This window comes from Nerophis lumbriciformis, linkage group LG09 (assembly GCF_033978685.3).
Source record: "Nerophis lumbriciformis linkage group LG09, RoL_Nlum_v2.1, whole genome shotgun sequence".
NCBI classification, from domain to species: domain Eukaryota; kingdom Metazoa; phylum Chordata; class Actinopteri; order Syngnathiformes; family Syngnathidae; genus Nerophis; species Nerophis lumbriciformis.
In genome coordinates, this window is record NC_084556.2 from 47562501 (window position 1) to 47587586 (window position 25086).

At 39.2% G+C, this 25086-nt stretch overlaps 1 protein-coding gene across 3 annotated transcripts in view; it reads left to right on the forward strand.

Moving 5' to 3' along the window:
* The window catches only part of trim37 (tripartite motif containing 37), a 39188-nt gene extending 19563 nt beyond the window's left edge, over positions 1-19625 (forward strand). Inside the window, exons 12-26 of one of the 3 annotated variants that reach the window (XM_061963041.2) lie at positions 1785-1835; positions 5236-5317; positions 5380-5456; positions 5531-5710; positions 5791-5905; positions 5997-6197; positions 6272-6405; positions 6482-6564; positions 9532-9744; positions 9821-10123; positions 10195-10335; positions 13008-13155; positions 13236-13339; positions 18779-18913; positions 19037-19625. In XM_061963041.2, coding sequence (XP_061819025.1) covers positions 1785-1835; positions 5236-5317; positions 5380-5456; positions 5531-5710; positions 5791-5905; positions 5997-6197; positions 6272-6405; positions 6482-6564; positions 9532-9744; positions 9821-10123; positions 10195-10335; positions 13008-13155; positions 13236-13339; positions 18779-18913; positions 19037-19065 — 1996 coding nt within the window. In that variant the 3' untranslated portion in view covers positions 19066-19625. The remainder of the gene's footprint in view (positions 1-1784; positions 1836-5235; positions 5318-5379; positions 5457-5530; positions 5711-5790; positions 5906-5996; positions 6198-6271; positions 6406-6481; positions 6565-9531; positions 9745-9820; positions 10124-10194; positions 10336-13007; positions 13156-13235; positions 13340-18778; positions 18914-19036) is intronic. The other 2 variants (XM_061963043.2, XM_061963044.2) reach the window with 2 other exon arrangements.
* The last annotated feature ends 5461 nt before the right edge of the window (positions 19626-25086 follow it).

The following is a 25086-nucleotide window of genomic DNA, read 5'->3' on the forward strand; positions in this document are numbered from 1 at the left end:
CTGCAATCTAGGTGCGAGGCACGATTTATAATCTAGAATTAACTTTGACCAGCTCAGGTGATGCAGCAGCTCTGTTTGTCAATATAGCAGCCTAAGCTAGTTAGCTCTCTGTGATCACGACGCCACTAAAAATAGTTTGTCTGCGCTAGCGCGTATAAAAACAATATTGCTAATACTTGGTTACCGGTAATATTTAGGTCACAAATTGGAGTATTGCATACCTGCCAACTACTCCGGTTTTCCCGTAATTAGTACGGTTTTCATCAACCTATTCCGGGTTACGGTTGCAGTGATAAAAAAAATACGGTTTTTCATTAATTAAAAAAAAAAAATTTTATTTAAGTTTTATTCACGAAATCGCGTAACAACAATCACAATCGACACTGCTTCCCGTAACTTCCTATCGAGCCATTCCGAATGCCATGCGCGAGGCTATTTATAGCACCGCTGCCAAGCACGAGGCACCAGTTACCCATTGTTTCCAAACGAGCGAGCGATCATGGAATCAGCCGGAGAAAAATCGCAAACGAGTCTTAAACCGAAAAGAAAACTGCAGTCATTCCGTGAAGAATATTCAAAAGCCTATCCGGGAATAATTATCCGTTCCAAAAAGGGTGAAAACTACGCGAATTGCACCTTGTGCAGACAAGATTTTTCGATCGGACACGGAGGAATTAGCGATGTAAAAGACCACGTTGGGACAAAAAAACACAAGTCTAATGCCGTTGCTAAATTTGGATTTTAGCCACAAAAAGGTAATGACACCAATGTTATCTATTGGAATTGTTTAGTACTGTTATACTGTTAAAAGTGTTTATACTATTTATGCTTTCAAGTCCAAGTTGAAGAAATCTTGTTAAATGTTGACAGCATAACTACCAAAATACAGAAGTATGTCCTTAATATTTTTGCAGTGCTATTTCTGTTGAAAAGTTCAAATGATTACATTAGAGATGTGATGTGCCACTTTTCAAGTGTCTGATGGCTTAAATTAATTTTCATTAATTTTTCATATTTTGAATTCTTTTGAAAGGCTTACAAAAAAACTACATTTGAATTGTAATTCCATGCTATTGACAGGACTATTAATTTTAATGAAGTTAGCTTACCATGTTTACAGTATGATAATTGTGATACAAATGTGAATTTTAGGCACAGAATATTTTTTACAATTGAACAAGGCAGTAGATTATACAAGCTTGGACAGAAAGTTAATAATGACACCAATTTTTTTTTAATGGAATTGTTTAGTACTGTTTTACCATTTGTTTACTGTAAAAAGTGTTTATACTGTTTATACTTTCAATTAACAAATTGAAGTCTTGTGAAAGGTTGACAGGATAACTGGCATTAACTGTCAAAATAATTTCAAACTATTGAAGTTAGCTTACAGAATAAACATGTCAATCAACCCATATGATTTTTGCTGTAATATTTTTGTTTTGAAAAGTCACTGTGACTGATAGAAAAGTGATAGTTTTAGCAACATTTGTCCTGGACCTACCGGGGCCTGCGGCCCCTGGACCCTGGCTACTAGGTTTTTCTGATTTCAAAAGTTGGCAGGTATGGTATTGTTAGCGCTTTTTGGATGTTTTTTTTTTTAAAGAGTTGTATGTTTCAGAATAGATTGCATATAAAAAGAAAAACATGTATTATTGTCTTACATGGGGATTGTGAACAATAGGCAAAAAAAAAAAAAAGTGCAGTTCCCCTCAAACTGTGATGCGTAACAACCCTAACTTGTATCCAGTTGCATCATTTCTTGCTGACTGCTGTGCTTTCAGCGAGCTGGTTCCTGCATACGACTCCAGCACTTTTGTCTTGGTCCACTTCAGGTAAGAGGTTCTGCTTCCTGACACTTACCTGCAAGGACTGTATGAAGCTTTTGTTCTGATACAAGGATCCACACTATGCTGCAACACCATTCTTATTCACTTTATATTGGATCCTTTGGGGCGCACCCACCATTGGCCAATTGAACCCTGCCTGCGGCCATTTATAGCACAGTATGACTCTTTTGGCCAGCAGAGTCCTAAAAGGACTATAATGTGACTGTTCCTCGCAGATTCTTAATGATAATTAACATAAGTAATGATAGAAAAATAGATCGACCGATTATTGGCGCCGACATTAGCATTTTGGCGTATACCGAATCGGCTCTTTTTTTTTTAATTTTAACTACCACTAAACTTTGTCAGCAAATACACTATATACAAATATGATACCAGTATTTCGTATTTGAAATAATAATAATAATTAGTTAAGTAGATATAACCACTGTTCAAGCACCAGCCCCGTTGCCCTAAATGCCAGAAGTTCCCTTTTTTGAAATGCATTTAAGAAGAATTACCGTATTTTTCGGAGTATAGGTCGCACCGGAGTATAAGTCGCACCTGCCGAAAATGCATAATAAAAAAGGAAAAAAACATACATAAGTCGCACTGGAGCCCGGCCAAACTATGAAAAAAACTGCGACTTATAGTCCGAAAAATACGGTACTCTAAATATTTTTTTATGTCCGATACGGCTTTTATTTGAGTTCTTTAGAAAATTCTTCTCCGGTCTGCTCAGATGCTTTTACTGCGGCGCTCACGCGGCCATCCCTCCAATGCAACGCTCGTCTCCTCTGCTTACCTGTCAACTCAAAGTTTTTGCGGGGAAATCAAGTTGTTGTCTTTCTTCCCTGGCGTCTTGCAAATCCCGTTCTGTTTGTTTTCTTTACGGAAGCGATGGAGTTGCTCAACAAGTCTCCGTCCGCAACAATCGTAGCGTGAGGTCATTAAAGGAGATTTATGTTTCGTCATTCAGTCAAATGATAACGTGACAGATATATATAGTCATGAAGACGACAGAAAATATATCTGCCAAATATCCAAATTCTTGTAAATATTTTGACAAACAGGATATTTATTGTACATGTAAAGAAGAACAGGCAGCAGCTCACGCATTGTCATACTTTCTGTGACATCCAGGAAGAAATTGTCAGCTATCTTAAAAAATTTGACATAGGAGCCCAGAATGTTTTTTTACTTAAATGTTTGCAATATTTCAGGGTTCCTCATGAGAAAATGTTACAATGTATAAAATCCATAAACTGCTATAAAATTGAGTGTATGGCAATTCATTATGATTAAAAAATTCCCATATTTTTACAAATTTTCCCAGGAGATTCCCATTTTGAAATGCAAATGTTGATGCCCGCAACATTATACACATGTAACAAAGGTGTTTGTGAAATCCCCTGATGTTTTCTTGGTGCTAAATTAACCACAACATTAGTGTCGCACAACTTAAAGCCTTGTCCAGTTGTTGACTGACGTATACTATTCATGTTTGAATAACTTTTACCGTATTTTCCGCACTATAAGGCGCACCTAAAAACCACAAATTTTCTCAAAAGCTAACAGTGCGCGTTATAACCCGGTGCGCTTTATTACGATTAATTTTCATAAAGTTTCGATCTCGCAACTTCGGTAAACAGCCGCCATCTTTTTTCCCGGTAGAACAGGAAGCGCTTCTTCTTCTACGCAAGCAACCGCCAAGGAAAGCACCCGCCCCCATAGAACAGGAAGCGCTTCACCCGCCCCCGGAAGAAGAAGAAAAAACGCGCGGATATCACCGTACGTTTCATTTCCTGTTTACATCTGTAAAGACCACAAAATGGCTCCTACTACGCGACAAGGATCCGGATCATAAAAAGACGCAATCTCTCCATCCGCACACGGATTACTACCGTATTTCACAGCAACTGATATTCCTGTGAACTGCACTGTGGAACGGGAGCACGTACGGTGAATATTCGCACCACAGGGAATGAGGAGTCATCCTTCACTGTGGTTCTAGCTTGCCATGCTAACTTCCACCCATCCAAAAGAGACCTTTCCAGCCGGCGTCATCATAAAAGCTAACTCGAAGGGATGGATGGATGAAGAAAAGATGAGCGAGTGGTTAAGGGAAGTTTACGCGAAGAGGCCGGGTGGCTTTTTTCACACAGCTCCGAAGGCGAACACACCTTCACTAAGACGGGCAGATAGCGCCGGTCGACATACGCCAACATCTGCCAGTGGATCGTAAATGCCTGGGCAGATATTTCGGTCACAACTGTGGTCCGAGCTTTCCGGAAGGCAGGATTCACAGAACTGCTGCACAACAACAGCGACACTGAATCCGATGACTTCGACGAGGCGGAGCCGGCCATTTTTGGATCCCACGCTTGCGCAACTTTTCAATTCGGACACCGAAGACGAAGAATTCGAAGGATTTACGAATGAAGAATAACTTCAGAAGGTGAGCGCTATGTTTATTTTGTGTGTTGTGACATTAACGTTCGAGCAACATTATGTTGCTATTTATTGCTCTACACCATTTTGAATTTTACTATGTTTGTGATTGCACATTTGCGTACATTTTGGGACAGAGTTGTTAGAACGCTGGTTTTCAATATATTATTAAAGTTTGACTGAACTATCTGACTGTTTTTTTGACATTCACTTTAGCGCAGCGTAGGCGCGGCTTATAGTCCGGGGCGGCTTATTGGTGGACAAAATTATGAAATATGTAATTCATAGAAGGTGCGGCTAATAATCCGGTGCGCCTTATAGTGCGGAAAATACGGTACTGTAAATGAATATTGGCTCCAAATATTGGTTACCGGCCTCCCTGACTACTAATAATCTGTATCGGCCCTGAAAAAAAACATATAGGTCGATCTCTAATAAAAAATCAATTAAAAACACTCCAAATGATCCAAAAGTCAAATCCATGACATGCTCACTCAGCCACGAGTACATCCATGAGCAGAATTAAATCATTTAGTTCAGGCAGTCGCCCCTCCTGTAAGTAATTCACAGCAGTGACCTTAACCAAAACCCACGAGAAGCCTGGAAAGAATCCACCGAGTCACCAAACATGAGAATAGAAGCAAACAATGGTCATTGTGAGCTGGAGTCAGGAGAAGGTGCTCAGGTCTATCACAGTACAAATGACTCAAAGCGCTTTATATAGTGAAAGCCATTATCTACATCTTTAAGCCGCATTTAAACCAGTGTGGGTGGCACTGGGAGCCGGTGGGTAAGGTGTCTTGTTCAAGGGCTCAACGGCAGTGACTAGGATGGCGGAAGCGGGGATAGAACCTGGAACGCTCATGTTGCTGGCACGGCTGCTCTACCAACTGAGCAACGCCGCCGTTATCTGATGCTGATGTTTCAGGAAAGTTGTGTGTGTGTGTGTCTGTAGCACTCTGAGGCAGCGAGCTGACCCGGTCTACAGTCCCCCTCTTCAGATATGTGGCCTCTGTTGGAGACTGAAAGTCTACCCAGTAAGTTCCACTCGTTATGTTGTGGATGGGACCTTCTTGCATCTCTTTAATTCCTCTTTAAGGACGGCAATGGTGTGGTTCGTGGGAACTATTTGTCTGTCTTCTTGGAACTGTCCGCTGGACTCCCTGAAACCTCAAAGTTAGTCTCCGCTCAACACCACCTTCTTCCTCCATCACGTCTTTCCTAGTGACGCGGCCATGGTTGTGTCGTAGGTACGAGTACCGCGTGGAGATGGTCCACCAGGCCTCCAACGATCCCAGCAAGAACATCATCCGCGAGTTTGCCTCGGACTTTGAGGTGGGCGAGTGCTGGGGCTACAACCGCTTCTTCAGGCTGGACCTGTTGGCCAGCGAGGGCTACCTGAACATGCAGACGGACACTCTTGTGCTCAGGTACGTTCTTACCTATCCTCGTGCTCAATTAGCAGCTTAAACAGGGTGAAAATTGTCCTTGATATCCAAAAACAAATCAGGTACCAGGTGCGATCCCCCACCTTCTTCCAGAAGTGCAGAGATCAGTACTGGTACATCAGCCAGCTGGAGTCCGCCCAGAGTGGATACATCCAGCAGATCAATAACCTTAAAGAGGTGAGCGAGGAGACACTTCATGTCCATGCTACTCCACTTTCCTCACATCCGTTAGAGAACAACGAGTGGCTGTTTGTGTTGCGTTTCTTAGAGGCTGGCCATCGAACTGTTTCGCCATCGATCCTCACGCAGCTCCTCTCCTCACGACCTGAGGCTGGCATCGGCCTCTGAAAGGGACCCCCGTGCGGCCAAGAGTGACGGCGACATTCAGACCACGCTGAGCAAAGCCAAAAAGGGAAGCGAAGACGACGAGAGAACCCAGCACGATGACTCAAACGTAAGCACACCATACGTACGTGTCTCAGGCGAGCTCGCTCTCTACTGATGCTTGTGGAAGTTACCAGAAAGACCTTTCGGTCTACTCAGGAGCTATCCGATGGCGACCTGGAGGTGGAATGCCTCACCGAGGAGGAGGTGAACCCGCTGGACTGCAGCAGCACCTCAGGGAGCTCCACGGCCACCAGCAACACTGAGGAGAACGACATCGATGAAGAAACCATGTTGGTGACGTCTTAATACCAGCATGTGTCTGTGTACCTAATGAAGTGTACCCTCATTCTAATCGTTGATATTCAGGTCAGGCGAGAATGATGTGGACTTTATTGGAAACCTCGACACAGAGGAAGGAGAACTTCCTGATGACCTGGATGGAGCCTCTGGTAGACTTTTACTTCTATTGTCTTTGTGTGTGCGTGTGTATGTACACAGAGTGGAACCTCAATTTACAAAGTTAATTGGCTCTCACGCAAGTTTTGTAAATCGAAAAGTTTGTATAATGAAGCAAATTTCTCCATAAGAAACAATGTAAATATGAATAATGGGTTGCAGCCTTGACATAAGTCCCTATTTTAGTGAAGGTTTGTACACATTGAACACAATATAAAGTGCTATTAGTACTTTATAGCAGACAAACATAACAAGGGGCGATGTATCTACTTTCTCTTTATTATCAAGCCAAAACAACTAGCTGAACCGTCCTGTATACGCTGCTTTGCAAACACGTGCACACACACAGAAGTCCCTTTGGTGCCCTCACAAACAATCAGAAATCACAAAAATCCTTAACTTTAACAACCATATTGCTACAATAATAAACATTTAAAAAAGGAAAAAAACGCTTTAAAATAACATCCGCAACTGCGCAGTTGCCAAAAGGAGCAGACAGAGTGGGAGAATGGAGGAGCTAGTGGGGGCATGATGTGTGTGCTCTCGGAAGAGGCGCCGCTGAGCAAGAGGTAGTGTCTTTTTCTCCACTGTGATATAAGTCCGCTTTGGCATCTTTTCCCAGAAAATTTCGCTCTCACCACAATTAAAAACTTTCTCTGGTACAAAGCCAGGTTTGTCAACCTCTTTAATATGAGAAAGCACAAAATGACTGCCAGCGGGACACAAAATGAATTGATGAAGTGTTCGTACACAGAGACATACTTGACTCAAGCTAATAGTAAATTGAAAAGTTTGCAAAAAAAGGGGTTATAAATCGTAAATTTATTGATTTTTACGGGTTCATGAGCCTCACTTTCCGCCAATAAATGTATCCTCGTCGCATAAGACCAATGAAACTGCCAAACGGGCCACGGTGGACCAATTAAATTGTTCATTAAATCAAACGCACTGTGGCACTCACTCTCAGCTTGGAAAACACGCAAAAAAATGTGCACGACTCGTTAAAAGTCGAAAAAAGAAACAGCCGCAGCACAGAACGGAAATCGACTACTAAAGGGCTGCAAAAAGCCAGATATTTCATATTTAAATGTGTACCTACAGCTAGGGATGATGTTTGATAAGAAATTATCGAGTTCGAGCCTATTATCGAATCCTCTTATCGAACCGATTCCTTATCGATTCTCTTATCGAGTCCAGGTAGGTTGTTGTTTATGGAAAAAAAACACACAATATTTGGTTTAACAAAAGCTCACTTTTATTATATAAGAAAAAAATAAAATCTAATAAATAAATACATTTTGACTGTTACCCCCCTAAAAAAAATAAAAAAAATAAATATTGACTGTTGTTACCCAAAGTATATCAAGTGGGATTTTTCAGAAAAACAAATATATACAGTAACACAAAAACCTGTCTCTGTGATCACTATAGATGTATAAATAATAATATAGTGTTAAAAAAAATCAGTCCCTTGGGCACAAAACTGAAAATAATACAGCTCTCCAAAAAGTGCACTTCTGCTGCTTTTTGACATAACTGTTTGTTATGATGCTTTGACATTTTTGCACTTTATTTCTTTATTGAAAGAAAATTCTATGAAGAGAAAAGTTGTTTGCAAATGTGGTTACAATGCTAAAACATGAAAAGTTAAAGCTAAAAAAAAGAAACACACTTTATTGAGTTAACATTATTTCTTTATAGGGGGAAAGATGTGATGTTATGAGCTAGGGAACATAACAACTACACTACCCAGCATGCAACGGGAGTGACGAGCATGCGCGGTAGCCCCGAAAAGTGTTGTTGCATGTCGTCACCCGGCAGCTAAGAATGAGGTTATGAGCACGCTGTGAAAGTAAACGTCAAGAACTCAGCCAACACGCCTCGTCTGCATTATTTATAATTAGACAACACATATACAGTGTGATTTTGTTTTGTTTACAAGGAAAGAAAAACAAAAGTTAAAAATGGGAGATCATGTCATATATGTTGTATATATATGTATGTGCTGCGGTTGCTTTAAGAACGTTGCGACATCTGCCGTAAAGGAGGTGCGTTGCTAGCCTGGTTGCTATGTTACCGGTTGGTCGTAAAAGTGTTCGTCATGTGTTTGTACCCTGCTCAAATCTCTCAGTAAAGTTATTCATTGGATTATACCTTTTTGTTTTGAACTTTATTACACCTTGGAGCGCTTTTTCCGGTCCATTTTTTTCCTGCTTTCGCTATCTGCGCCTAATGACTGAGCTACGTGACGTCATTTCTTGTGATGTCACACGGGGCATTTCTGGTTGAGACGGGATTCGACTAAAGAACCAACTCTTTTTCTTTACTATAGTGGTCTCCATAACGGGTACCGGTTCTCAAAAAGGGATTTGAGTCTGAGGACTCTGTTCTTTTCTTATCGAACAACCGGGAAAATCGGTTTCGAGTATCATCCCTACCTACAGCTAATATGTGTGTGCCCAATATATGTACATGTATGTGTATGTGTATATATATATATATATATATATATACATATATATATATATATATATGGATGGATGTTTGTGTAAGCGCAGATTATAACCATTGGAATACTCTATAGTTCAAGACTTGCGGTAATTTGAAAAATACACTGCACATCGTATTGGAAGCTCCAGTTTCGATAGTAAAGGTTTAAAAACATTTATTTGGAGAGGTCTGGTGGGCAGGGTTGAAAAGCTTAATAACGGGTCGTAATTTGCACATGTGTGTTCTATATTGTTTTTGTCATGTATTGACAGTGTCATGTGCACTCCAAACCAATAGGCACAACAGGTAATTTCTAAAAACTAAAATAGATTAGCATCTTGAAAGGAATAAAATGCTTTAGAAATAATTAGTTATTTGTTACAAATAATACATTTTTAGAAGTTAAGCTAAAGTCCTGCAGTAAGTAGAACAAGTCCCAGTTGTTGAAGGATCTTCTGACTTACCTTCAGGTGCTTCCAGCTCCTCTCTGCGTTCGTCTCATCGCAGCCGCGGCGCCAGCGGAGGGGGCGGAGCTGCTGCCAGTGGTGTTAGCGGGTCAAGCAGCCTACTGGACATGGACCCGTCCATCCTGATGCAGCTGCTGGACATGAAGGAGCACAACAATGTGGAGTCTCTGTGGGGGCTTCAGCCTCGCCAGCCTGTTCTCCTCCACCACAGTCAAGGTGTGGCCTCTCACGTTCAGCTCATACTCAACATCAGCTGACCGAAGGTGCCCTTGTGGTTCCGTGTGTCCTCCAGCCGGTATGTCCTCCAGGAAGGAGCGCGAGCGCCGCCCTCAGGTAGTGCGCCGATCCGCCCCTGACTCAGCGGTCCTCGTCCGCCTTAAAGCTCAGATGGCTGAGGTCCGCAGCAAGATGTCGGACGTCAATAGCCGGGTGCTGGAGGCTCGTGCATCTGCTGAGCCTCGGCCGGGTCCGTCCGGAATCTTCAGTGCCGAGGAGGTGCCGTCGCACCACGTCGACCTGGAGACCTCAGCCGCTCGCAAACATGCCGAGCTGGCACAACTGGTCAGAGCGGTCCGATCCAGGCCTGGCCGCCCAGGTGAGAAGTCGCAACACTTTTTTTAAATGTTGCGATAACCACACCTTATCTGTATTTACTTCAATCTCCAGTCAGGAAATCCTTGTCGGCCCTTCTGGAAGGCAGCAGTGCTCCGGTCGGGAAGCACTCCAGTCCGGAGGAGACGGAGAAAGACGTGAGAGGAGCAGAAACAACTGCTGACGTCAGCATGCATACCAAAGATGCTGCAGACGGTCAGTAGTTATGTTGACAGTGTTACTACACCCAACATTGTCACTATTATTATCATTATCATGCATCTTTTTCATTATTATTAACAATATTACACATCTTTTTCTATCATTATCATTATTATGCATCTTTTTCATTCTTATCACTATTACGCATCTTTTTCTATCATTACCAGTTCTATGCATCTTTTTCATTATCATTATTATTAACAATATGACACATATTTTTCTATCATTATCACTATTATCAATCAATCAAAGTTAATTCATATAGCCTTTGATCACAGGTGCCTCGAAGCACTGCACATACCACAATGACATCATTCATGATAATGTGAGCGTCTAGGCCTTTGGGGGTAAGCAGAGGGTTGTAGGAGGTTTCCATCCAAGTTATAGAGTGGTCCAGACAAGGCCATGACTTAGAACAGACAGACTGGTATCTTTCCAGGGATTATCCGTGGCCATCTCGTAACCGAGAGGGGGGCAAAAAAGAGAGAAGCGACAGGTCAACTGGTCCAAAATGTAGTTTATTTAAAAGCTGGAGTATATGGATGAGTTTTAAGATGGAACTTAAAGGGGGACTGCACTTTTTTTTGGAATTTTTTGTTCACAATCATTATGAAATACATGACGATGGATGGATATATTTTTTTATGCATTCTAAATATTAAATAAACGTTAAAAAAAGTCGGCTTACAGCAGTGCCAATGGGAGCTCCACTATTCCGCCCATAAAATCAGATAAATAACCATTCTTAATGCGCCACCCAGTACCTAATTTCCCTTTCGTGACTTGAATTTTACCCAAGTATTAGGGATATTATTACAAACCCCATTTCCATATGAGTTGGGAAATTGTGTTAGATGTAAATATAAACGGAATACAATGATTTGCAAATCATTTTCAACCCATATTCAGTTGAATATGCTACAAAGACAACATATTTGATGTTCAAACTGATAAACATTTTTTTTTTTTTTTGCAAATAATCATTAACTTTAGAATTTGATGCCAGCAACACGTGACAAAGAAGTTGGGAAAGGTGGCAATAAATACTGATAAAGTTGAGGAATGCTCATCAAACACTTATTTGGAACATCCCACAGGTGAACAGGCAAATTGGGAACAGGTGGGTGCCATGATTGGGTATAAAAGTAGATTCCATGAAATGCTCAGTCATTCACAAACAAGGATGGGGCGAGGGTCACCACTTTGTCAACAATTGCGTGAGCAAATTGTTGAACAGTTTAAGAAAAACCTTTCTCAACCAGCTATTGCAAGGAATTTAGGGATTTCACCATCTACGGTCCGTAATATCATCAAAGGGTTCAGAGAATCTGGAGAAATCACTGCACGTAAGCAGCTAAGCCCGTGACCTTTGATCCCTCAGGCTGTACTGCATCAACAAGCGACATCAGTGTGTAAAGGATATCACCACATGAGCTCAGGAACACTTCAGAAACCCACTGTCAGTAACTACAGTTGGTCTCTAGATCTGTAACTGCAAGTTAAAACTCTCCTGTGCAAGGCGAAAACCGTTTATCAACAACACCCAGAAACGCCGTCGGCTTCGCTGGGCCTGAGCTCATCTAAGATGGACTGATACAAAGTGGAAAAGTGTTCTGTGGTCTGATGAGTCCACATTTCAAATTGTTTTTGGAAACTGTGGACGTCGTGTCCTCCGGACCAAAGAGGAAAAGAACCATCCAGGTTGTTATAGGAGCAAAGTTGAAAAGCCAGCATCTGTGATGGTATGGGGGTGTATTAGTGCCCAAGACATGGGTAACTTACACATCTGTGAAGGCGCCATTAATGCTGAAAGGTACATACAGGTTTTGGAGCAACATATGTTGCCATCCAAGCAACGTTACCATGGACGCCCCTGCTTATTTCAGCAAGACAATGCCAAGCCACGTGTTACATCAACGTGGCTTCATAGTAAAAGAGTGCGGGTACTAGACTGGCCTGCCTGTAGTCCAGACCTGTCTCCCATTGAAAATGTGTGGCGCATTATGAAGCCTAAAATACCACAACGGAGACCCCCCGGACTGTTGAACAACTTAAGCTGTACATCAAGCAAGAATGGGAAAGAATTCCACCTGAGAAGCTTCAAAAATGTGTCTCCTCAGTTCCCAAACGTTTACTGAGTGTTGTTAAAAGGAAAGGCTATGTCACACAGTGGTGAACATGCCCTTTCCCAACTACTAGTTTATGAGTTTGAACATCAAATATCTTGTCTTTGTAGTGCATTCAATTGAATATGGGTTGAAAATGATTTGCAAATTATTGTATTCCGTTTATATTTACATCTAACACAATTTCCCAACTCATGGAAACAGGGTTTGTATTATAAACGCGAACCCAGACAAACTGATGGAAAACCTCAAGTTTGGTCACACAGCATTTGCGTTCCTGCTTTCTATATGATAGTTTGAGGGCGCTGGTTTCTTCCGTGAACCTGGGGGTATGTCGCTTAGGGGCCTTTTTTAGTTTTACGGTGCTATACTATCAATGTTGTTATTGAGGCTGTCAATAGAGCCCACATAACTATGCATCTCATTATTATTCTTACACATCTATGAAGTACATTAAATGTACATTTACTAAATGTATATCGAGTAAATGTCTTAGCTTGTGTGGCTAAGTGAAAGTTGCTAACAAAAAGTGTTTTGTAGAAGGAGTGAAGGGACCAGACGGGGATCAGGTGTCAGTCAGCGACCAGGTGTGTTCGTCCAACACCTGCAGGACAAGAGAGGACGTGTACTCCTTGGTCACGTCTGCCTTCTTGGCCGAAAGCAAGAAGTGCGCCACAAGAACTCTGGGGTACGACTACACCATCATTTTTAGCTCTGCAAGAACGACGCATTCAAATGTTTTGACTTCAGCGTCACTTCTTCCCGCAGGTTGGATTGTGAATCGGAAAGTTCAGGAACCTCCCATCAGTCCTGGCTGGATGGACTTTTGTCCTCACAGCAAATGTCTGGCGAAGAAGGACATTTCTCCTCAGGTGTGTTCCCCTTGAAGTCTGCGTGGTAAGCTACAATGGAAGAAAATTAAATAAATAGGGGGCTCTAGGACAGAGCCATGGGGGACACCACTCACAGTTAAAACAGGAAGTGTCCATTCTGCATCATGGCCAGTGTTTGTAATAACAGCGTAATATATATAATAATGGTGTTAGTAATGTTGTTAGTAACGAGTAATCTAGGTCAGTTACAACGCTGTTAGCGATAGCTTGATGTAATGTGGAACGCTACTTTTGATGTGGTTTTATTTATGTCTACATTAAGACCGCAAGTTCAATGCCGGATATGTTTTTACTGGTGAAAGCAACAAGCAGCACCGCACTGAAATGAACTTGATATCAAACAGGAAGAGGCAACACCACACTGACACAGCAGACAACATACGCACACAATGGGAATATTGAACAAGTCAATGATTGAAGTGACAAACTTGCCATCCAAACAATACCCCGTTTGTTGATAAGAAGTTGTGACAGCCATGGAAGCACATTCAGTCACTTTGTTAAGCAGAGATAAGACAATCCGGTGAAAGAATTCAAAAGAGCTGGCGTTAAAGTGCACTGCTAATTGCTTAAGCTAAAAACCTCAGCTCCGTTGAAACCCTCTGACATCACCTGGCAACAGGCCCCGCCTTTTGAAAGCACAGACACTGTTCTTACTGTATATCAAACATCTCTCAATGCATATGCCGGCTATTTGAAGTTGTTTTTTTTAGTAACTTATTCATTACTTTCCCCAGTAATAAATGAAATCTATTTAAAGAGTGGATGTGAGTGTGAATGTTGTCTGTCTATCTGTGTTGGCCCTGCGATGAGGTGGCAACTTGTCCAGGGTGTACCCCGCCTTCCGCCCGATTGTAGCGCCCCCCGCGACCCCAAAGGGAATAATATGGCGTCACATTAGTGCCAAAAATCCGAGCGCATAAAAACTGTTATCGCGCGCTGATTCTCCACTTCGTGCGCGCGCGTGGTGCCTTTTTGCGCGCGTGCGGTGCCTTTCTGCGCACGCGCGGTGCCTTTCTGCGCGCGCGCGACGCCTTTCTGCGCGCTCTCTGTGTACTCCTGGCATCTCTCCTCGCGCTGTCATGTTTCTTTTTGGCACTTTGGGGGCGGGTATGCTTAGACGGCCCCTCCTTTCTGATTGGCTGTGAGCATTTTTAAATGACCAATGATTCTCCAGTGTAGCAACGTTGTAGCCATCTTACCTCGGACATCTAGCCTCAATCATTACATCGATGTCAATGGTACACAGTGTTGGGTTAGTTACTGAAAACCAGTAACTAGTTACAGTTACTAGTTACTTTATTTCAAAAGTAACTCAGTTACTAACTCAGTTACTTAAACCAAAAAGTAATGCGTTACTGTGAAAAGTAACTATTTAGTTACTTATATATATATATTTATTTTTTTTAAGGCCCCATTTAATGCCCTTTTAGCCTTCATTTTAGTACTGTTATTGCACTGGAGAATAATACAATCTGTTGATCAACTTGACATGCATTTGCATCACTGAACTCTGCTAAGCAATGTGCTCTACATACAACACACAGACAAAGATATGTTTTAAAGGGCCAATTTGTTTCAGACCAGAACAAATTGACAAAACTATTTTAAATAGCTGCAACTTAACATACATAAGTAACAAACAGCATAATAACAACATAGCTGTAAAACAAGAAAGGCACACACTACATACATAAAGCCTAACCAGGCGTTTTCTCAAGGAATTCTGAAATAAAATCATGTCTGAAGCCCAGAACACTCTACACATTTCCCCACTTAGTTTAGAGAAAAGGAAATATTAGCCTGGCCCACTAGTATCCCTCTTTAGGTTTGTGAACTTTATAGTCTAAACATTTAGAGTGATGTGATAATCAAACACTCTAAAAGTTTAAAATGAAAGAGTATATAAGAGAATTGACAGAGTGTGTGTACCTTCAGTGTGCAGTGCCTCATTAAAATCCAGCCGCTGTTGGAGGTGGAGGTGAAGTGTGTGTCTCTTTAGTAGCTTCGTCGAAGCATGTTGTTTTTGTCGCTGTTTCAGCATATTTGAAACTTACATTCAACTAAAATGTTATTTTCTTTGTGGTCGATAAAAGAAACGTACTGAAAATATCTCCATTTTAAGAAACTCGGCTTCGGGGTTCGCCATGACGTCTTGATAGTAGACACAGACACGCCCCCTCCCACACACACACACAAACACACACACACACACGTACACATAGACAGTGCGCGGCGCGCCTCTTTTTTGTCGCCTCTTCAGCAGCGCTGCAACACTCAGATCTTCTCAGTTTCTAGCCGATACTACATAAAAAATAACGCAGTAACGCATCATGTAGTAACGATAACGGAGTTACTGAATATAAAAAATAACGCGTTAGATTACTAGTTACCGCCGATAGTAACGGCGTTACAGTAACGCGTTACTTTGTAACGCGTTAGTCCCAACACTGATGGTACATGTACTAATTAAATTACCATAACTTGCTCGATTTTCGACCAATTTACAAACGGTTTGCCTTGTTACAAATCTTATTACATGTAGATATGACATAGGATGCTGTACCTGTTGAAATTACCGCTTTCGCTTTAAAAAAAAAAAGACTTAATTGTGCAACATAGTTGTGTAGGCTCAGTGTTAGTCAGTTTTCTGATTATTTTAAACTGTTTCAGAATACATTATTAAAAGCTATTTTTAACATTTTAAAAACAAAATTCAAAGATTATTTCATTAATTTTATGGCTGAATCAAAAGAAATTCCATAAATTAGAAAACAAATGTTCAAGAAGAAGTGAAAATATAAAATAATGTTATGGTTGGATGTTATTGCTGGTGGACCAGTTCTGGCTGAAAGATGTGATTATGGTGTTTGTTGTCTTATTATTTATTTGGGTCACATTTTGTATTACCCTGTATTGTGTTTATGTGGTATGAAATAACCTTCATCAGCGCGCAACATTTTTTTCTATCCACTTCTTCCTCCGTAAATCTTGATACATATTGACGATGACCCGCCCTGCTATACTTCTGATTGGCTCTGAGCATTTTTCAGCATTTTTCGCCTGACCAATCAGAAAGAAGGGGCCGTCTCAGCATACCCGCCCCCAAAGTGCTAAAAAAAAACATGACAGAGCGAGGAGAGATGCCAGGAGTACACAGAGAGCGCGCAGAAAGGCGTCGCGTGCGCACGAAGTGGAGAATCAGCGCCGATAACAGTTTTTATGCGCTCGGATTTTTGGCACTAATGTGACGCCATAGAATAAGCGGTAGAAAATGGATGGATGGATATTTAAAGAGTAATTCTGTTAGTAGCTCAAATATTTTTTTGTAAAGTAACGATAAACTCAATTACTTTTTCAAAGTAATTTTCAGAACACCGATTATTGCAAATTTTTCTAATATCGATTTCATTTTTGACACGTCTCTCTCCGATGGTCTATGCCACAGGTGTCAAAACTCAAGGCCCGGGGGCCACGTCATCTTATTTGGCCCTCGAAAGCCTGGAAATATGTATCAATAAAGTACTGTAACTTTTCTTACTAAATATATTATTTCTTTCTATTTTGGGAGAAGAAAAAAAATTGTTTAGTTATGTTAACTTAAATATTGTCTAATTACGCAAAAACTATATTATCAAACATTGAAACCATTTTTTTAAACAGAAATAAATACTAAAACCGTATTTTTCGGCGTTTAAGTTGCTCCGGAGTATAACTCGCAAAGGCCGAAAATGCATAATAAAGAAGAGAAAAAACATAAGTCGCATTTTTGGGGGAAATTTATTTGATAAAAGCCAACACCAAGAATAGACATTTGAAAGGCAATTTAAAATAAATAAAGAATAGTGAACAACAGGCTGAATAAGTGTACGTTATATGAGGCATAAATAACCAACTGGTATGTTAACGTAACATATTATGGTAAGAGTCATTCAAATAACTATAACATATAGAACATGCTATACGTTTACCAAACAATCTGTCACTCCTAATCGCTAAATCCCATGAAATCTTATACGTCTAGTCTCTTACGTGAATGAGATAAATAATATTATTTGATATTTTACGCTAATGTGTTAATAATTTCACACATAAGTCGCTCCTGAGTATAAGTCGCACCCCCGGCCAAACTATGAAAAAAACTGTAACTTATAGTCCAAAAATACGGTAATTCTTTCTATTTTGGGAGGAAAAAAATATTGTTAATTATGTTAACAATGGGGACGGCGTGGCACGGTTGGGAGAGTGGCCGTGCCAGCAACCTGAGGGTTCCTGGTTCAATCCCCACCTACTACCAACCTCGTCACGTCCGTTGTGTCCTTGAGCAAGACGCTTCACCCCTTGCTCCTGATGGGTCGTGGTTAGGGCCTTGCATGGCAGCTCCCGCCATCAGTGTGTAAATGTGTGTGTGAATGGGTGAATGTGGAAATAGTGTCAAAGCGCTTTGAGTACGGTACCTTGAAGGTAGAAAAGCGCTATAATATTGCCTAATTACGCAAAACTATATTATCAAACATTCAAACAATTTTTGTAAACAGAAATAAATACTAATAATAATGATTTCAAAGCAAGTTATCCATCAAATTGTGCAATGTAAAAGTAGCAATAGAGTTTATGGTAAAATTGTGAAATTTACAGTGGTTTTTACAGCATTTTTCTCTAGATTAAAAAACAGTATGTTTTTTAACTGTTTTTGTTAACGTTTTGGCATTTACAGTAATACACCGACAAATCTACAGTTATTGATTTGCAGAAAAAACAAACTGGCAGCTCGGGTGCCAACATTTTACTGTAAAATTGCATTTTCTTTAATTATTTATAGTAAAGACTTAGACTTCCTTTTTATTGTCATTCAAATGTGAACTTTACAGTACAGATAAGAACGAAATGTTGTTGCATTAGCTCATGGTAGTGCAGGATAAAAAAGCAATAAGGTGCAGATATAAATAAATAGATTACTGTACAGATAAATATATTGCACTTTTGCATATGCATCCACGTTTATGGATGTGTGTGTATATATATATATATATATATATATATATATATATATATATTGTCTTTATATTTCAGCGAGTTAATCCATTTTTGGGGGAAATTGAGAATTAAAAAAACAAATGTATATTTTACAGTACAATTCTGGAAACGGAGTTGCCTTTTTTTCACCATAAAAACAGCAGTACTGTTTTTCCATTTACAGTATAATACACTACATTTTGAGGTGAAATTATAGCAAATTTAAAAAAATATATATATTTTTTTTTTTACATTGTACTTTAAAAAAAAAATCTACTATTAAAATGCATAGGAAAAATAGTGTAATGATAGTATTCACTGTTAGATGCGGCCCTCTGGGGCCAAACATAACTGCTACGTGGCCCTCAGTGAAAACCACTTTGACACCTCTGGTCTATTCAGACCCGCCGCCCTCCGTCCTGGTGGTGGCGACCACGAGCAGCGAGAGCGAAACCGAGGAGGAGGAAGAGGAGGAGGAGGAAGCTCTGCAGGGCACCAACTCTCTACACTACAACAGCCAGACTCCGCCCTGCACAGGTAACCATGGCAACACACATTAGATATATTCTTTTATTTGGATCAAAGTGATGGGGGTTGAATGGGTTAACGAGGAGTGCGGAAGATAACAGGAGAGTAACGTTTTATCTTTGGCTGCTTCAGGTGAGTCTGAAGATATGACTGACAGGTGATCCAAGCCCCGCCCCCGCCGACATGTCACCTGCGGCTACTAACTAACTAGCTCGCTCGCTCGAGTCTTCTACACAGAACACTGTTTGTTTGCAAGTTGGACTGGAGGTGTAACTTCCTGTTTTTAATGCATGACTCGTTTGGCCGCGCCGCATTTATCTGACGATTCTCACGGACAGAACTTTGAACATTCCTCTTGTTTGTCAATCAATTATTAGTATTATTATTGTTATTGGTAAATTGACATTTGAAAGAAGCCTAACGAGCAGTGAGTCAGCGGTCAACTTCTAGTCCGACGGTCTAAGATGGGAAATTAGCGCTCAGTCGCGTGGGAGAAATCACTCTTTGTTGTCATGGAGACGAAAAATCAACAGACTGATGGACACATGATTCTTTTAGTCTCCAAGTTGAACGTGTGCACTGCTTGTTTATTTAGCAACACAAACATTCCAGCCAACTTATTATTATTATTATTATTATTATTATTAAGTCAACAAAGCGACAGGACTTAGTTTGCTGTGATGATTCCCTTTCTTTTTCATGTAATAAACTTTGTATTTTATTTACGTGTGTCGAGCACATCCTTACCTTCCTTACGTGCTCGCCGGCGTCCTAAACGTCAATGCGGCTCTCTTACCCACAATGCAGCAGTGCGGCACGATCCAAAGATGAGAGAACGCCGCTGGACTGATGAGGAATCTTTTTATAGCAACAATGTGGAGGACTGCTCACTTCTTCTAAAGCTCTTATGTAACCACTTAGACCCGCCAGAAAAACTCCCTCTCATTGGTCAACACGTTATGTTCATCCTACATAAATATGTCCAAACAATACATCCAATAATCAGCGTAGAGATGTCCAAAGTGCGGCCCGTAGCTCATTTTGTAACAACCAGTACACCTCACTGGCAAATATTTACTTAACTGACATGTGATACCTGTGAGCTGATAGCTTTTTAAACATGTTTTTCACAGTAAAATATTTTGGTAATTGATGAATGTTGTGTTAGCATTGTAGCGTGCTAAAATTAGCATGCTTCGGGTTTTTTTTTTTTTTGTAGATCATTTGTATGTTATTTTGCCTTAGTTTTATTTTGGTGCTTGAGTCTTTCTAACATTAGTATGCTAGCTTTTTAAACATGTTTTTCAGGTACACACCTCCGAGTAATATATTTTGGTAATTGATGCATGTTACGTTAGCATTGTAGCGTCTATAGATCAAACGTGTATCATAGGTTTGAGCTATAGACCTAACGATCATAGGTCTATACATCAAACATATCGATCATAAGTCTATAGATCAAACGTGTATCATAGGTCTATACATCAAACATATCGATCATAAGTCTATAGATCAAACGTGTATCATAGGTCTATACATCAAATATATCGATCATAGGTCTGTAGATCAAACATGTGTATCATAGGTCTATAGATCAAAGATATCGATCATAGGTCTATAGATCAAACATGTGTATCATAGGTCTATAGATCAAACAAATAGATCATAGGTCTATATATCAAACATGTGTATCAAGTTTATATATCAAACGTGTATCATAGGTCTATAGATCAAACATATCAATCATAGGTCTATAGAGCAAACATGTGTATCATAGGTCTATAGATCAAACAAATCGATCATAGGTCTATAGATCAAACATATCAATCATAGGTCTATAGATCAAACATGTGTATCATAGGTCTATAGAGCAAACATGTGTATCATAGGTCTATAGATCAAACAAATCGATCATAGGTCTATAGATCAAACAAATCGATCATAGGTCTATAGATCAAACATGTGTATCATAGGTCTATAGATCAAACATATCGATCATAGGTCTATACATCAAACATGTGTATCATAGGTCTATACATCAAACATGTGTATCATAGGTCTATACATCAAACATGTGTATCATAGGTCTATAGATCAAACAAATCGATCATAGGTCTATAGATCAAACAAATCTATCATAGGTCTATAGATCAAACATGTGTATCATAGGTCTATAGATCAAACATATCGATCATAGGTCTATACATCAAACATGTGTATCATAGGTCTATAGATCAAACATATCAATCATAGGTCTATAGAGCAAACATGTGTATCATAGGTCTATAGATCAAACAAATCGATCATAGGTCTATAGATCAAACATATCAATCATAGGTCTATAGATCAAACATGTGTATCATAGGTCTATAGAGCAAACATGTGTATCATAGGTCTATAGATCAAACAAATCGATCATAGGTCTATACATCAAACATGTGTATCATAGGTCTATAGATCAAACATATCAATCATAGGTCTATAGAGCAAACATGTGTATCATAGGTCTATAGATCAAACAAATCGATCATAGGTCTATAGATCAAACATATCAATCATAGGTCTATAGATCAAACATGTGTATCATAGGTCTATAGAGCAAACATGTGTATCATAGGTCTATAGATCAAACAAATCGATCATAGGTCTATAGATCAAACAAATCGATCATAGGTCTATAGATCAAACATGTGTATCATAGGTCTATAGATCAAACATATCGATCATAGGTCTATACATCAAACATGTGTATCATAGGTCTATACATCAAACATGTGTATCATAGGTCTATACATCAAACATGTGTATCATAGGTCTATAGATCAAACAAATCTATCATAGGTCTATAGATCAAACATGTGTATCATAGGTCTATAGATCAAACATATCGATCATAGGTCTATACATCAAACATGTGTATCATAGGTCTATAGATCAAACATATCGATCATAGGTCTATACATCAAACATGTGTATCATAGGTCTATAGATCAAACATGTGTATCATAGGTCTATAGATCAAACATGTTTATCATAGGTTTAAAGATCAAACGTGTGTCATAGGTCTATAGATCAAATATATCGATCATAGGTCTATAGATCAAACATGTGTTTCAAGTTTATAGATCAAATGTGTATCATAGGTCTTTAGATCAAACATATCGATCATAGGTCTATAGATCAAACATATCGATCATAGGTCTATAGATCAAAAATGTGTATCATAGGTTTATAGGTCAAAGGTGTATCATAGGTCTACAGATCAAACATCGATCATAGGTCTATAGATCAAACATGTGTATCATAGGTTTATAGATCAAACGTGTATCATAGGTCTATAGATCAAACATGTGTATCATAGGTCTATAGATCAAACATGTTTATCATAGGTTTAAAGATCAAACGTGTGTCATAGGTCTATAGATCAAATATATCGATCATAGGTCTATAGATCAAACATGTGTTTCAAGTTTATAGATCAAATGTGTATCATAGGTCTATAGATCAAACATATCGATCATAGGTCTATAGATCAAACATATCGATCATAGGTCTATAGATCAAAAATGTGTATCATAGGTTTATAGGTCAAACGTGTATCATAGGTCTACAGATCAAACATATTGATCATAGGTCTATAGATCAAACATGTGTATCATAGGTTTATAGATCAAACGTGTATCATAGGTCTATAGATCAAACATGTGTATCATAGGTCTATAGATCAAATATATCGATCATAGGTCTATAGATCAAACGTGTTTCAAGTTTATAGATCAAATGTGTATCATAGGTCTATAGATCAAACATATCGATCATAGGTCTATAGATCAAACATATCGATCATAGGTCTATAGATCAAAAATGTGTATCATAGGTTTATAGGTCAAACGTGTATCATAGGTCTACAGATCAAACATATCGATCATAGGTCTATAGATCAAACATGTGTATCATAGGTCTATAGATCAAATATATCGATCATAGGTCTATAGATCAAACGTGTTTCAAGTTTATAGATCAAATGTGTATCATAGGTCTATAGATCAAACATATCGATCATAGGTCTATAGATCAAACATATCGATCATAGGTCTATAGATCAAAAATGTGTATCATAGGTTTATAGGTCAAACGTGTATCATAGGTCTACAGATCAAACATATCGATCATAGGCCTATAGATCAAACATGTGTATCATAGGTTTATAGATCAAACATGTGTATCATAGGTCTATAGATCAAACATGTGTATCATAGGTCTATAGATCAAACATGTGTATCATAGGTTTATAGATAAAACGTGTATCATAGGTTTATAGATCAAGCGTGTATCATAGGTCTATAGATCAAACGTGTATCATAGGTCTATAGACCAAACATGTGTATTATAGGTCCATAGATCAAACATGTGTATCATAGATCTATAGATCAAACGTGTATTATAGGTCCATAGATCAAACATGTGTATCATAGGTCTATAGATCAAACATATCCATCATAGGTGTAGAGCAGGGGTATCTAAACGTTTTCCACCAAATCAAACGTAGATTAAACAAGTGTATCATAGGTCTATAGATCAAACATATTGATCATAGGTCTATAGATCAAACGTGTATCATAGGTCTATAGATCAAACGTGTATCATAGGTCTATAGATCAAACATATCGATCATAGGTCTATAGATCAAACATATCGATCATAGGTCTATAGATCAAACATATCGATCATAGGTCTATAGATCAAACATGTGTATCATAGGTCTATAGATCAAACATGTGTATCATAGGTCCATAGATCAAACATGTGTATCATAGGTTTATAGATCAAACATGTGTATCATAGGTCTATAGATCAAACATATCTATCATAGGTGTAGAGCAGGGGTATCCAAACTTTTTCCACCAAGGGCCGCATAACAAAAAGCCAAAGTATGTGGGGGCCAAAAATATTTTTTATTTTGTAAAAATAAAATATGTACTATTTTCAGCATTTCAGGTTTGTTTTGTGTGAGCTTTGTTATAAGTCACACTTTTTGCATTAAATTGTCATAAAAACAAAGACCTAAAGCAATGAGAAAATGGCTGATTTTGATAGTAACAACTAAATACACTGTCACTTATAAAATATATACCAAAACATTCCCCTCATATTTACAGTCGACTTGTAAAATGTACAGCTTTGTTTTGGACACCTGTGGTCTAGACCTCTGACCTACATGTGTGCATCTATCATATCATCTAGGAATTATATCTACCAATCAGTTCTATGGTTACATAGGACAGCTTTTCCACAGACGTGTACATTATTGGTCCAGGGATGTAAAGTAACAGTAAAAAGTGCAGAGTCATGCTGGTTGTTGTAGTCTTTATATACATGATAGTTATTTATTCACCAGTTACAGTACATGTACAGTATTTAATATTTGTACTAGAGGAACACACTTACACGTAGTTAGTTTCAACTTAACTTTCCTTGTCGTCATGGAGATTGGGACCACCTCCACTTCTTTACGTCCAGCAGACAACTTTTTTTTTCCTGTTTTGTTTTTTTCTACATTAGAATGCAGTTATTGCTTACAGACAGAAAAAAAATAGATATTTTCTGTGTACGTAATGGAGGGCTCTTCTTATACACAAGAAAAATGTACGATAAAATAGTGAATTACGGAAAAAAAGAACCTTTTCTTTTCAACACACGGAACAAAGTTTTTCATCTCAACTTTAGCTCGTAAAAGTTGTGAAATCTTTAACGGCAAACACTCCAGTCCTTGAACACTTTTGTTTTAATGCACTGAAAAGAGGAGCAATCACAAAAGCTGATATTTTATTTTGTTAACGGTGCTCGTTTGGAAGGATGAAGGGTGCGCGGGATTGAGCCAAGAGGAACACCTTCACAGGAACGCTGCCCAGGAACTTTATTGCTGTTAAGGTTGCCGCCGTAAGACGACTTTGGTCGTTTTTTAAAAATAAATACAACTATTTGACGATAACGACCTACTAATTATCGTATTAGTGATGGATCTGATTGGCAGGATGTCTTTTATGGCGGAGTTTGTTACTCCCACGATGAAAACACAGACAGGTGACACTAACAACGTGATTAGTTTTAGTGGTAAATACTTCATGGCTTGTTTCTTTGTCCCCTGCAGGTATAACACTGATCAGTAGCTCGCTAATGAT